The sequence below is a fragment of the Miniopterus schreibersii genome, assembly GCF_964146895.1.
Source record: "Miniopterus schreibersii genome assembly, chromosome: 14".
In the NCBI taxonomy this organism is placed as follows: domain Eukaryota; kingdom Metazoa; phylum Chordata; class Mammalia; order Chiroptera; family Miniopteridae; genus Miniopterus; species Miniopterus schreibersii.
In genome coordinates, this window is record NC_138114.1 from 12271695 (window position 1) to 12287135 (window position 15441).

Consider the following 15441-nt stretch of genomic DNA (forward strand, 5'->3'; position numbering starts at 1 on the left):
CTGGTCTTGGAACTTCTGCCTACCTGCCCTAATTCTGGCCTGCCCCCCACCTACCATGCCCTCTTGCTGTACTGGTGCAGGGGGTGGTGGGGACAGGAGGGGCCTAGCTTGGCAGGCTGAGTCAGTGCTGGAACCTCTGCCTCTCTACCCCAAATCCCTCAGCAGAACCACCAACCCCAGGGCCCAGATCCCTCACGTAGCCCAGAAAAGTGGGTGCCTCATCTTGCCAGTGCTGAGGGGCTTGGCAATATGATGTCATGGGGCCTCTGTGCCAGAGTGGTTCGCACCTGGCACTTTGCTCTGGCGCCCCTCCCTGGAGGGGAAGCCAAGCCTTGGAGGCCCTGGGTGGCTGACGTAGAACAGGCCAACAGACCTGGATGCCCGAGTCTCCTCAGCCACGTGCTTGGGCCAGTTGCTCAGCCTCTCAGAGCCTCAGTTTCCAGTTCCATAAAATAATGCCGAAGACTAAGAGAGGGAAAGGATCTAGTCAAGTATGTGACACAAGTAGGATCAGAATAAATGTTAGTGTCTTCCCATCTGACTTTCCCCAGCAGCCAAGCCGGAACCTTCGAGAAGTTCCAGCAATGGGTAGGAGTCTGACACTGTCTTCCAGATGTGTGAGGATCCCACACTTCCTGCTGGCTGCTTGGGTCACTGCCCTAGGGAGGAAGGACAGGTGATTTTTCTCCCAGGCTGGTGATTTGGGCCTAGATGGCCCAGAGGCTTCCACCCATCACACTCGGGGGCTGCTCCCGACCAGTCCCCAGAGCAGCTGAATCTAGGGTGAGATCGCCCTCTGACTTAGTCCACAGGAACTCGGGGACCTCAACCCAAATCCTTCAAGGTGTTAAGGCATCTGTCTGCTTCTGTCAGGTGGGACTCCCAGGCCCTCCCCTGCCTGTGATGATCTGTACCCGGGGCCATCCCAGGTGTAAGGAGCAGTTGAACAGTCTGGGCTCTGGAGTGACAGGGGTCACAGAACCTTTGCCTTCAGGGATGTCCAGCTTTGTGGAAACATGAGGAGGCAACGTCTTGCAAAGAGATCAGAGAAAGACTTCAGGCTCCTTCAGGCAAGGGCAGGGAAGTCATGGGGTGGCCCCACCCCCACCTATAGCATTGAGGGACAGGGCTATATGGCAGGAATGCCCAGCAGGCCCCTGGAGGAAGCTGGGGCCTCTGTGGCCAGTGAGGCCTCAGGAGCACCTGAATCTGGGCTTTTCACACTGTCCCGCGGAGTCCAAGGCCTGAGTAAGAGGAAGGGGTGGTTTCGAGGCCCCACCACTAGAAATAGAACCACATCAGGAGTCAGGTTCCGGAGGAGGTTTGGATGGGCCTCCCGGGGGTGGACAGCAAGTGCAGGACTAGAGGTAGAAAAGCAGTTGCTCCCTGGGACGCAGAGAGGAGCAGCCCGGCTGCTGCAGAGTTAGGGGCTGACCACAGGGAGTTGCTGCCCAGCCTGCCCTTGGTGCCATCTGCTTGCTGGGCTCTGGGGGTATCTGTCAGTTCCTGCGTGTCCGACCTTAAGAAAGTAGGGCTGCAGGATCATCAAGTTTGCCTACCTTTCCTGCTCCATTTTACTTTTTGCCCATGGGACACCCAAGAGGTCAGGCCCAGCCCTGCATGCAGAGGGGAGGAAGTTGTGGGTGTCCTGGCCTCTGCTCCATCCAGTCGCCACAGGCCTGGGAACATCTGAGAGTCCGACTCGCCTTTCACCTCCATGGCCCCAGCTCCTTCTCCAACTTCTTTAGAGAGGAAGCAGCTTGCTGCCCCACCCACTCTTTGTGACACTGGCCCTTAGGCCTGACTGTGTGCCCTGGTCTGTGCCCCTGGTCCTCTGGGTCTCAGCTTCTCCATCTGTGAAAGTGAGGTTGTATCCATTTGCCACTCTGTCCTTCCATCTCTAAGGTGACATCATCTTAAACTGGGCTGGAGCAGCCGTGAGGCACAGGCTGGAGCACTGCGGAGGTGGGAGAAGCAGTGAGGAGAGGAGCCCTGGCCTCGCCGTCTGACTAGGAGCTGCTTTTGTTACAGGGGCTAAGTGTGGCCCCCGAGAGGTGTCGAGCTGCCAGGGAGAGGGCAGCCTGCTCAGAGGTCCGGGTGCGCGGGGATACCAGCGGGGCTGTGCGCAGGGGAGCGGGGCCGCCTGATGAGGGAAGGGTTTTCAGGGTGTAATTAGTGCACTTTTTGGCACCCACCAAGCTTCCCCTTCCTCTCCACGATTTGCTGCCAAAACGGTCCTGATTCCTGTGGACTTGCTTAAATCTCATCCAGAAAAGAAAAGGGAAAGAAAGAAAAGGGGGGAAAAGAGGGTTGTTATTTGTGAAATTGCATTTCCCAGCCATGAGGGTGAGTCATGCATTTGGAGCTTCAAATTTTGTGTTTGGATGAACTTTTCTCGGGGAGGCTGGGGCCATGCTGCCCTCCCTCAGGCCAGCGGGGTGGGGAGAGGCCGAGAGTCAGTCTAAGGAGAGACGTTGACCATCGGAAGGTCCAGGTGCTCCGCCAAGTGGGCTGGGCTCTTTGTACCTGAACTGCCTGGGGGAGCTTTAAAAATTCAGATTAGAGCGGTGGTGGGAGAGGGAAAGTTAGTGTTTAATGGGAACAGAGCTTCCATTTGGGAAGATGAAAAATTTCTAGAGATAGATGGTGGTGATGGTTGCATATGATAAGGGTGTACTCAATGCCACTGAACTATACACTTAAAAATTACTGAAATGATAGATTTTATATATGTATAGTTTTCCACAATAAAAAGTGCAGATTCCAGGTCCTCAGTCCAAGGTGGCTGCATTGGTAGGTTTGAAGTGGGGCCCAGAAAACTGTGTTTGTTAAAAGTTTCCCGGATCATTCAGTACAGGTTGGAACATGCTCGTTTAATCTGTACAACAGGGACAATGGCTATCTTAATATGTGTTCAGTTTTTAGGGCCTGGTACATAGTAGGTGCTCAGTTATTACCTAATCCCATTTCCATTAAACCCCTCCCATGCCCCTAAGGTTACTCAGTATTGGCTCCCACACATCCAGGGATGGGGGACCCTCTGCCTCTCAGGATGGACCACCCCATCTTGGGCCATCTGAAAGCTGGAGAATTGCGCTCAGACCGAATGCAGGCTTGTGTGGCATCTTCCACTGGTCCTGGGTGTCATGGAGGCACTGGGCAGTGGTAGAGCAGAGAGGTGATTGAGAGCCTTCTCAGTTGCTGGAGGCGGCCGACTGTGTGTTTGGCCTGGGCTACCCTGGGCACGTCTGGGTCTTTCCTTCCAGATCCTAGTCTCCAGTCCAAACCTACATGAGAGGGAGCAAGGGGCTGGCCCAGAGTCACATAGCAGGGTGTCCAGGGGGTCAAGAAGAGTGTTGACACCCAGATGGTAAGGGCTGTGTCCTCTAGAAGGGGAGCACCAGACCTCCAGAGATGGAACAAGTAGGGAGGCTGACGTAGATGTGTAAGGGGTGGGATCTGTCCTGGGTGTGTGTGTGTGTGGGGGGGTGCCTGATCTCCTGGGGCCAGCTCTTAGCTCACCTCCATCCCCTTCTCACACTGAGGAGACACAGAAAGGACTGCCCCACCCTGAGCCTTTGCCTGCCCTGTCTTTGTAAGGGTTCCTGAGGCAACTTCCTCTCAGGGGCTCTCCTTGCCCATCAGCCTGGGGACTCCCAAGAACAAGGCCATGTCTCTTCATTAGACCCAAGGCTCCCCAAGGCCCGCAGTTCACTCCTGGAGTTCTTGGGCACCTGAGCTGGGGTCGGGATGCCCAAGCCCATGCCCAGGCATGACATAGACCCACCACCTGAGGGAGCTGCCTCTTTCCAGCCTTGGCCTTGCCCCAGGAAAGGGAGCCCATGGCCTCACCGCAGGCCCCACCTTCACTAAATTCCAGCGTGCCTGGCCACGGAGCCTGTGACTCCTATAAATAGAGGGTGTATACACCGGGAGGGGGCCTGGGCCACGTCTGCTTTGAAGCCAGGCGAGACATCTGGTTCCTGTCAACTGGAGGTGGGAGAGGTGAGAAAGGTGGGAGAGGTGGGCCACTTCCTCCCGGGTCCCCAGAGAGCTGGCTGGGCCGGGCCGAGGGCTCCCCAGAGGGTCTGCACAGGTCTCACGCTTCCAGAGACCCGGCAAAGCGCTGACTCAGCCTGCTCCCTGCATCGACATCCCCTTCTTTGCAAGTGGAGGAAACTGAGTCAGCTCAGAGATCAGTGACTTGTCTCCAGTCACTCCCCCAGTGAGTGGCAGAGCCCCTAACCTCACAGGTGGTTTTTTGCTGGACCTGCTTATCTCCTGGCAGAGTCTGAAGAACTAATGACAGTAATAATCGGCATCACCCTCATCACCATCTCTGGAGCGGCTCCTAAGTGCCAGGCAGATGAGAGCTATACACCTGTGACTTTGCATTAGTCTTATAGAAGCCCTAGGAGATAGAGCTTATTATGCCCATTTTCCAGATGGGGCCACTGCGGCCCAGAGTGGTTAACTGACTTGCCCATGGACACACAGGTACAGTTAGGATTTGAGCTCAGGCTTCAGGAAGCCAGAGCCCACGGGCAGCTGCAGCTTCATTATGAATTCATGCGTGTGTGTGTGTGCCCATGGACATTTCCCCAAGGTTATGGCTGCGAATGAGTGTGTCCAGGCCTTCTGGAGCCCTCACAGCCTCTGTCCCCACAGGCACTGAGCAGCAGCGTGTACAAAAGCGCCTCGCCTTATGGCTCCCTCAACAACATCGCCGACGGCCTCAGCTCCCTCACCGAGCACTTCTCGGACCTGACCCTCACCTCCGAGACCCGAAAGCCCAGCAAGAGGCCCCCGCCCAACTACCTGTGCCACCTGTGCTTCAACAAAGGACACTACATCAAGGACTGCCCCCAGGTAAGGAACCTGGCCCAGGGGGGGCTCGTGGGCCCCCTGCTGACCTACTGACCTGTGGACCAGCTTCTATGGATCAGGCAGGTGCAACAGCTCCCCCCACCATCCCCTTCCATGAACAAGTGGCCCTGTGGCCCTCTCCGGTCTCCACCTTTTTGTCCCCTCTGGTATTTCTGAGTTAAGCCTGGCTGATGTGAAAGGACAGAGGCCCAGCTTGGAATTGCACTGGTTAGGCAGCAGTCTGGGTGGGGGAACCCAAAATGAGGTTCTGGACTTTCAAGTCCCTCCCCTGTTACAGTGTGGCGGGTGAGGCGGGACGGGGGCCAGCAGCCTCCTCACAGGTCTCCCCCGAGACCCCATCCCTTCACACTCACAGGGTAGGAATGTGGGCTCTGGGCCAGGAATCCAGATGTGCGCCCCCTCCCCCAGACCCACCTCTGCCTCCTCTGCGCCAGGCTTCCTCTGCCTGCTGCCTGGAGGGAGGAGGGGGCTCTGGAGGGAGGGGTGACTGCCCGACTCTGCCCCCAGGATGGCGCTGGCGAAGGCACTGTGGGGCTGGGGAGGAAAGGAGACCAGGAGATGGAGGGTCTCTCGCCGAATGCTTCGCTGACAGGGCGGGGCTCCTGGGGCAGACCCCTCTCTTGAGGTGAGCCCAGGCTCTCTGACAGATGCGGCTTTGGAATCCTGGGGAGAGAGGTCAACAGTCATTTTAAATACAGTCTGAGATTATCAGTGATTTTTCCCTATTATTTTTTCATATTTTCCAGTGTTTTTATGATGTGGTACTACTTTATTTTGTGTATGTCATGGAAATGGAATCCTGTAAACTCAGAAAACCCATGTTGTCTCACCCTCCAGATGTTGGAAGCTGAGGGCATGGCTGGGTGGGGCTGGGTCCCTCCAGGACCCGTGGGAGCTGAGATGTGCTCCTTGCTCACCACTCCCCGCACAACTGGCCGTGCCACGCTTCTGTCCTGGCTGTTAAAGTACAGCCAGGCATGGCCGAGTCAGTGTTGCCTGGGAACCTGTGGAAATACAGACTCTCAGGCGCTCCCCAGAGCTGCATTTTAGTAAGACCCCCACCCGGGTGATTCATGTACACCAGTGAGCTTCGCCCCCTGTGCCCCGGGCAGGGGAGGCCCTCCCTAGTTCCTGAGTAGGGGGAGTTGACCCACTGGTGGATGTCCTCCAAATCCACCCTCCAGTGAGCCCTGTCTACCCCTCAGTATGTAGTCAGCAGGGACCCTGGGCACGAGAAATCTCAGCAGAAGGTGAGGCCTCACCCTCCAGGGGTTCTCTGAAAAGGGCAAGGGCAAGCAAGCAACTAAAGACCTGGCTAGTCTTCAGAGTTATGTCCATGGCCCACCCATGGACAGGACCCCTTGTGTCCTCCCCAGCTGAGCCCCCAGCAGAGGGGTTCTTTGCTCTCAGTCATTCGCAGCAGCATCTCTAAAACTTCCCTCCACCCTCTCCCGCTTGCAGCCTGGGAGGGGGCAGAGCAGGACTTAGCCCCATGGAAGGACACAGGCACTGTGATGAGTGCTTCCCAAGCATTACTTCATTCAGTGCTCACAGCTACCTGATGGGTAAAGTGCTCGTATTAGCCTCATGTTATGTGATGCTTTGTGTGAGTCAAGAACTACAGAAGAACGTTGAGCAGGAGGATCCAGGATTTTACCCCCTCCCCCCAGGCAGGTGACAGTCAGACACCGGGGCTCTGAGGAGGTGTGCTCACGCTGGGCTCGCAGCCTGGGGAGGCTTCCAGGATGAGGAGGGTGTGAATGGGGCTGGCAGGTTGATGGGAGAAGGGTGGCAGATCCTCCCACAACATGACCAGTATCCCAAGGCAATGGGTGGTGAGCCAGAGGTGGGCTGGGGAAGGGGCGTGTGAGTATGTCTGCACCCACTGCCCTCTCTCCAGACAGGGCCTGAGCTTTTCTAATGTGGGCAGAGGGTCCCTGCCCTCAGTGCCTCCCACTTTCCAGCGCAGGGCTGACTCTGCTTCTTCCTTCATGTGGATTATACAGCGTGTTCACTTATCTTGTGCAGGGCTCTTAACGCTCTGGCAGAAATAGGAGTAATAACCCCACTTTACAGTTGAAGGAACAGAGTCTCAGAGAGGTGAAGTGTGAGGAGAGGGCAGACGAATATGAGTGCCCGGGTGTTGGGACCTCCATGCTCTTTGCCTCCCTGAGTACCCATGCCACTCCAAGTGAGACCCCCATGGCCTGTGGAGCCTCAGTTTCTCCCTTGAATGGGCAGAGGCCCTGTTCTGGTCTCATCACAAACCTGATTCTATCTGGGACTCCTGCAGACCCAAGTATCTCCCTCCACCCTTCACGAGAGGTGGGGGAAGGGGGGGCGACAAAGGCTCGAAACATCAATTTCATCATCTGTAAAATGAAGCTAATGACACTAACTCATAGGATTGTGAGGGTCCAATGAAACAGTGCATGGAAAGTGCTTAGCACAGTGCCTTGCACACGGTGGGCACTCAATAAATGTTGGCTAGCATTATTTTTTCCTCCTTTGGGTCACAATGGAGAGTGTACCCTCCTGGCAAGGTCCTAGGCATGTTGGCAGGAATTTGATTGGGTGGTCACCACCCCTCACCTGACCACAAGCTCAGGGGCAGTGCTGGGCTAGATTTAGCTCTGTACCCCTTGCTGTCTGACCTCCATGCCAGCCCGAGACCACACACAGCAGGTGCTCAGTGCGTCTCCCTGAAGGAAGGAACACGTGAACAAGTCTTTTAAAAGGCCTGGAAAACTTTGCTCAAATGAAATATTTAAATATATAATATTTAAAAGTGGAATGCTTATTTTGGTAATAGCTTTAATGAGATATAATTTACTTACCATATAATTTAATCGTTTAAAGTGTACAATTCAATTACAGAACATTTTCATCACCTAAAAAGAAACCTCACACTCTTTAGCTGTCACCCTCCTATTCCCCAGCCCCTAGGCAACCACTAATCTACTTTCTGTCTCCATAGATTTCCCTATTCTAGATATTTCATATAAATAGAATCATATAATATGTGGTCTTCCTGCCCTAGGTTCTTTAGCTTAACGTATTGTTTTCAAGTTTTATTCATGTAGTATCGTTTATTGGTTCCATGATATGGGAGGTATTCCATCCTGTCTATTTTCTGGAAGATTGTGTGAAGAATTGATACTAATTCTTTTTTAAATGTTTGGTGAAATTCATCTGTGAAAGCATCTCAGCTTAGGCATTTTTTTAAGGGGGGGATTTTTAAAATTACTAGTTCAATCTCTTTACTCATTGCAGGTCTAGTCAGATTTTCTATTTCTTCTGGAGTCAGTTTCTGAGTTTGTGCCTTTCTAGGAATTTGTCCATTTCATCTGTTATCTAATTTGTTGGCATACAGTCGTTCATAATATTCTATTATAATTCTTTTTATTTCTGTAAGCCTGGTATAAATGTCCCCCTCTTTCATTTCTGATTCTTATAATTTGAGTCTTTTCTCTTTTTTACCTTAGCCAATCTAGCTATAAAGTTTTGTCAGTTTTGTCGAACTTTTCAAAGGACAGACTTTGGGTTTAGTTACTTTCCTCTATTATTTTTCTATTTCCTATTTCATTGCTTTCCAGTCTAATCATTTAAAAATTGTGGCAGCCCAGCCGGGCATGGCTCAGTGGTTGAGCGTCGAACCAGGATCCAGGCAATCGGGGTTCGATTCCCGGTCAGGGCACAGGCCCGGGTTGCGGGCTCCATCCCCAGTGGGGGGCGTGCAGGAGGCAGCCGATCAATGACTCTGTCATCATTGATGTTTCTATCTCTCTCTCTCCCTCTCCCTTCCTCTCTCTGAAATCAATAAAGATATATTTAAAAATAAAATAAATAAAATAAAATAAAATAAAATAATATTGTGGCAAAATATATAACATAAAATTTACCATCTTAACCATTTTTAAATGTATAGTTCAGTGACAATAAGTACATTCACATTGTTGTACCAGCATCACTGCCATCCATCCACAGAACTTGTTTGTATCTTGCAAAACTGAAAGTCTGCCCCCATTAAGCAGTAATTCCCTTTCTTTCTCTCCCCTCTCCCCTGCATCATTTTACTTTCCGTCTCTGTGAATTTCACTACTCTAGGAACCTCTTATACATGGAATCATACAGCATTTGTCCTTTTGTAACCGACTTATTTCACTTATAATATCTCCAAGCTTCATTCACACTGTAGCATGTGACAGGATTTCCTTCCCTTTTTTTTAAATCTTCACCCGAAGATATGTTTTTATTGATTTCAGAGAGAAGCAGGGAGGGAGAGAGAGAGAGGGAGAGAAACATCGATTGGTTGCCTCCCGTATGCACCCCGATGGGGGATCAAACCCGCAACCTAGGTATGTGCCCTACAGGGAATCAAACCCACAACCATTGGGTGCACGGGACAGTGTTCAAACTGATTGAGCCACCAGGGTACGACTGGGGCAATTTCCTTCCTTTTTAAAGGCTGAATAATATTCGTGTGTATGTGTGTGTGTGTGTGTGATTACCACGTTTTGCTTACCCATTTATTCATCAATGAGCAACTGGATTGCTTCCACCCTTTGGCTTGCGAATAATGCTGCACGTGAACATGGGTGTACAAATATTCTTCTGAGTCCTTGCTTTTAGCTCTTCGCTCTAATCTTTAGTATTTCCTTCCTTCAGCTTGCTTTGAATTTAGTTTTCTCTTCTTTCTCTAGTTTCTTGAAGTGGAAGGTTGGGTTACTGAATTTATATCTGTCTTCTATGTGTATGTCCAGCACATCATGGCTCAGGGTGCCTTCACTATCACATTGATGAGATGCCGTCGGAAGGTAACCCGTTTGTGTCAGTTAGCCTATGGTAAAGCTGGTTTCCTTAAAGTCGCAGAGCCTCCCAGTGGTGTTAAGTGTGGACTTACTGTAGATATTTACAACTACACATTTTCCTCTGAGTGCATCCCGTTAGTTTCAGTATGTTGGATCTTCATTTTAACTTATCACGGGTATTTTTTTATACCCCTTTTTCTTCTTCGACTCACTAGTTATTTAGGAGTGTGTTGTTTAATATCCACATATTTATGAGTTTCCCAGATATCTTTTTTTTTTTAATGATTTCTAATTTTATTCTGTTGTGGCCACAGAACATACTTTATATTATTTCAGTGCTTCTAACTTTATTGTGGATTGTCTCATAGCCTAGCGTGTGGGCTTTCCTAGAGAAGGAGATGCACTTGAGATGTAGTCTGCTGTTGGTGGGCAGAGTGCCCTATAGATGTCTGTTAGGTCTGTTTGGTTTATAGTATTGTTCATATCTTCTGAATCCTTGTTGATCATGTCTTTTTGTCATTATAGTAAGTAGGGGTACTGAAATCTCTATTATTGTTTAAGTGACTATATTTTCTTCAATTCTGTCACTTTTTGCTGCATGGATATTGGTGCTCTGTTATTAGGTACATCTATGTTTATAATTGTATTTCCATGATTGATCCTTTTTATCATTATAAAATGTCCTCTTTATCTCTAGTAACATTTTGTCTGATAATAGTTTAGCCAGCTTTTTTATGGGTGCTGTTTACATGACAGACTTTTTCTTTTTACTTTCAATCTGTTCAAATCTTTGAATCTAGAGTGTGTCTCCTGTAGATAACATACAGGTGGATCTTGGTTTACTTTTTTTTTTTTTAAATGTATCTTTATTGATTTCAGAGAGAGGAAAGGAGAGGGAGAGAGAGAGATAGGAACATTAATGATGAGAGAATCATTGATCGGCTGCAGCCCGCAACCCGGGTATGTGCCCTGACTGGGAATCGAACCCCGATATCCTGGATCCTAGGTCGATGCTCAGCCGCTGAGCCTCGCCTGGCCAGGCTTGGTTTACTTTTTATCCAACCTGACAATCTCTGCCTCTTTGGATTGTTTAATCCATTCACATTATTGATAATGCTATTTGTTAATGCTATTTTGATATATGCTATTATTGATATAGTTAGATTTGGGTCTGCTATTTTACGTTTGTTTTCTAAATTACTCGTGTATTTTCTCTTCTTCTATTCTTCCTTTACTACTTCCTTTTTCACTAAATGATAATTTTTAATGTAACATTTTAAAATCTTTAATGATTTTCTAAATTATATTTATTTATTTACTTATTTAAAAAAAAACATATCTTTATTGATTTCAGAGAGAGAAAAGGAAGGGGAGCGAGAGATAGAAACATCAATGATGAAAGAGTCATTGATCGGCTGCCTAGCCCGCAACCCGGGCATGTGCCCTGACCGGGAATCCAACCCCAATCTCCTAGGTCAATGCTCAACCGCTGAGCCACTCCCAGCCGGGCTCTAAATTATTTTTTTAAAGCTATTTCCTTAGTGGTTGCTCCAGGACTTAACTTATCAGAGTCTGCTTCAGATGTACATTAACTTAACTCCAATGAGATATCGGACTGTTGCTCTAATATAGCTCTGGTCGTTTTTCCTTCTTTTTGCTGACATTATTGTTACACATATTATATCTATATATGTTACAAATTCAACAATACTTGTTATAACTATAATTTTATATCATTTTATATGTTTTAAAAACTGAAAGAAGGAAAGCATATATATATATACATAGAGAGAGAGAGAAAGAGAGAGAGAAAGAGCGCGCACATGCTCTTTCCAAGTTATCCCCTGGAGTCATTTTCTTAGTCCAAGACAGATTTACACTCACCTGCCTCCCCTGTGCTATTATTGGCAAATATATTACATTTCTACATATTATAGGACAAATAGTATAATTATATGCTATTGTTTTATTTTTATTTTTTTGTTAATCCTCACCAGAGGATTTTTTCCATTGATTTTTTAGAGACAATAGAAGGGAGGCATGAAGGAGGGGAGAGAGAGAGAAATATTGGTGTAAGAGAGACATATCAATTGGTTGCCTCCTACACATGCCCCGACCAGGGCCAAGGGATCAAACGTGCAACCCAGGTACATGCCCTTGACTGGAAATTGAACCTGAGACCCTTTGGTGTGCAGGCTGATGCTCTATCCACTGAGCCATACTGACCAGGGCCATATTGTTTTATACAATTGCCTTTTACATCAGCCAAGAGAAGCAGCAAAAGGAAATATTTATTTACAGTATTTTATATTACATAATCCCCTTATCAGTGCTTCTGGGTTGTTTTTTTTCATGTGTATTTGCATTCCTGTTTGGGTCACTTGCTTTCTGCCTAAAGAAACTTCCTTTAGTATTTCTTGAAAGGTTGGTGTGCTAGCAATGAAATCTCTGTTTTCATTTATCTGGGAATGTCTTTATCTCACTTTTATTTTAAAGATAGCTTTGCTGGGTATAGAATTCTTGGCTGACAGCTTTTATTTTTCTTTGAGTACGTTGAATATGTTATCTTACTGCCCTTTGACCTCCATTGTTTCTGATGAGAAGTCAGTTGTTAATATCATTGGAATTCCATTGTAAATGTTGTGTCATTTTTCTCTTGATGCTTTCAAGATTTCCTCCTTGTTTTAGCCTTCAGCAGTTTTACTATGATGTCTTCATTTGTGGGTCTCTTCATAGTTATCCTACTTGGAGTCTCTGGAGGTGTTTAGATGTGTTGATTAAAGTTTTTCATCATATTTGGAAAGTTTTCAGCCATTATTTCTTTGAATATTTTTTCTGCTCCTTTCTCCTCTCCTGTGGAATGATTTTTAAATGGTTTAAATGCCTTTAAAATTTTAAATGGTCTAACTGGGTGTGGAATGTGCAGAACCCTAAGCCAGCCCTGTCTCACTCCTGGAGCTGTTCACGCAGCCCCTGGGCTCTGAGGAAGGCAGCAGTGAAAGTGCTGTTCAAGCATTCACTGCCAGTCACCCAGGTGGTACAACACAGGAACTAGGGGATGGAAACCTATTTTTTTTTCCAACCTTAAGGGTAAGATAGAGGTATCCAGAGCTCAGTTCATCAGAATAATGGGGCCTCTTATAGATCCCTGGGTCATTCTGGGGGGATTAGGTTCTGTAGGAGGACCGGGAGACCCTGAAGCAGAGATGGAAGGTGCTGGAGACTGGTTTCAAATTTTACAGAAGGGCAGCCCCTCTTGTGGGATGAGGCTGTGCCTAGACCAGGGTCTGTATCCAGCCAATGTCTGGATGGCTCAAGAAGTCTAGTGAGCCAAGAATGTTTACCATTCAGTTCTTAAAAATCCTGTCTCTACTGCTGTCTGCACACAGTATTTCCAGGCCTCTAGTTCAAGGGTAATAATAACATTAACAACAATAATAGTTTCTAAGCATTAAGTTTACCATTGAGTTTAATGTGTGATATGCATTAGCTCATTTAATTCTTTCAAAAACTATCAGTCGATTGCCAGATGATAAAACTGAGGCTCAGAGAAGTTAAGTGACTTGCTTAAAGTCACACAGCTAGTGAACAGCAAAGCTGGAATTGGAACTTGGATCTTCCTGATTCCAGAGCCCTTGGTTTTCAATTTAGGTTCTACTATCTGCCTTTGCATCCAAATTTGGCTCTTCGCTACCATTCTCAGAAAGTCAGAGTTTTTAAAAAAGATAGGTTGCTGGAAATAAAGAGGGGCAAGAACAATGTGGGCAGACACCATACTAGGCCAAGTCGGTGTGTCCAAAAGATTCCACCGGTCCTTCCACCACTGGTCCAGCCCTAGGGTGTCTGCTGTCCCAGTGTAGTCAAGGAGACCAGGGGTGGTTTGGGGCTGCCCACTGTAGTGGCTACAGAAATCCCAGGTGGCTGTAGGAGAGTCATGGTTGCTATTTGTTGGGCCTTCCTGCCTGGGCATCTCATGTTGGCCTCTGCACACCAATGTGGCAGGACCCTGAAGACCTGCTCAGCAGTACCTTGCTCTCAGCCAGCTGCACGTGCCTGAATAAGTATGTGGGTTTGTGGTGAGGACTTGGCTCAGTGTCACATCTGGCCCAGGACACACAGTCTATCTAGGGCACAGCCAGGCCCAGAACTCACTACAGTCCCTCCAACCCTTCCTGAGCTCCTACTGTGTGCCAGGCCTAGGCTAGATAAGGCCCTCCCCCTAACCACAGTGGGTCAGACAGAAACACCGTTGGCCATTCAGGGTGCTCAGGGCTACAGTTGATGACTGCAGTGAGAAATCAGCTTTACCTGGGCTTCAGGAGACGCCTCAGAGAGGGGGAGTCTGGGCCTGGGGCGGGGAAGGCTTCTTGTATATAATGGGGGAATTGTAGGCCCTTGGTGACAGCTGGCCCTCTGGGTGCCTGAGGGGAGGAGCAGGAGGTGTGGCCACAGCAGGTGGTGAAGGGCCTGTGTGCCAGGCTGCACAAACTTGGACTTTATCTAGAGGGAAGGGAAAAAGCCATCCAAGGGTTTTAGGTGACATGCTCAGATTGGCACTTTGAAAGATCACACACACACAAAAGATCACACTAGTGGCAGGTTAGAGGCCGGGCTGGAGGAGGCAAGACTGCAGACAAAAACAGTCCAGGAACCTGGATAGAGGGTAAAACCAGATACAGGGAAGAAGTGAGCAAAGGTTGGAGGTGAGGGGACAAATTCTGGACACTATGAGAATGTAGCATCTGTGGGGCATGGTGACCATGAGGGGGAAAGGGATGAGGTGTCGAGGAGAGCTACCGGATTTCTGAGGTGGCCACCTGGGCAAGTGGGGTGCTACTAACTGGGATACAAATATACCTGCCTGGAAAGATAGGCTCTCCTCCATTTATTCACTCAGCGAGTTTTTATTGAACACCTGTTAGGGGCCCACATCTAAGGATGCCACAGTGAACAGACCAGGAAAGGTGCCTGCTCTCCTGGAGCTTACCTTCTAGTTGGTGAAGTCAGACAATAAGCACAGTTAAGAAGACAAGGAGACAGCAGGTAGCAAGAAGCGTGCTGCAGAGTCTGAGGGCTTTCACAGGGAACTCGGCTGGCTTCTCAGGACAAACAGCAGGCCCATGTTATTTTAGGGACCCGCAAAAATGTTTTAATGTTTACTTATTTTAAAGCCAGAAGAAAAGAATAAGTATAATAATAATAGATCCAACCTGTCTTTATACCAATGCAGTCATAAAACATCATTCTGAACAACTTTTTATGGAGGAACCGGCCCACAGGAGTCACACGGTGGCCCTGAAGGATATCCTCGGGCTGCTTTAGGTTGGGTGGCCACCTTGGGCCTCTCTGTTGATAGGATGTGGAAACCCCAGATTTTACTTTCCATCTAAAGGTCAGATAGGGTTCAGGGTCCAACATAGGACCCTGATCTTAGTGAAAGGACATCTTACTGAGGTCAAACGAAATGGCTTCAAATTTATAACCCAAAGACTAGAGTTCAAGTTCCAGCTCTGCTATTTACCTGCTGTGCAACCTCAAGCCATTAAACCTCTCTGGGCCACCTTTTCTCATCTCCAAAATGTATGTGTGATTTGGGGTCAGCGCAGGGCTTCCTGCCCTGATGGCCCACTCAGCACCTCTGTAGGAAGAGACTGGGATGTGGATGGGACAGTACCTCCCTTCATGGCGGTCAGGCCCAGCCACACCCAGCCTGGCAGCCATCCATCAGGCGCTGAGCTGAGAG

The 15441-nt window shown here is 48.7% G+C and overlaps 1 protein-coding gene across 2 annotated transcripts in view; it reads left to right on the plus strand.

Annotated features, from left to right (window-relative positions):
* Window positions 1-15441, plus strand: part of ZCCHC24 (zinc finger CCHC-type containing 24) — a 58101-nt gene that overhangs the window by 7861 nt on the left and 34799 nt on the right. For both annotated transcript variants that reach the window (XM_081157406.1, XM_081157407.1), the window contains exon 2: window positions 4669-4869. In XM_081157406.1, coding sequence (XP_081013532.1) covers window positions 4669-4869 — 201 coding nt within the window. The remainder of the gene's footprint in view (window positions 1-4668; window positions 4870-15441) is intronic.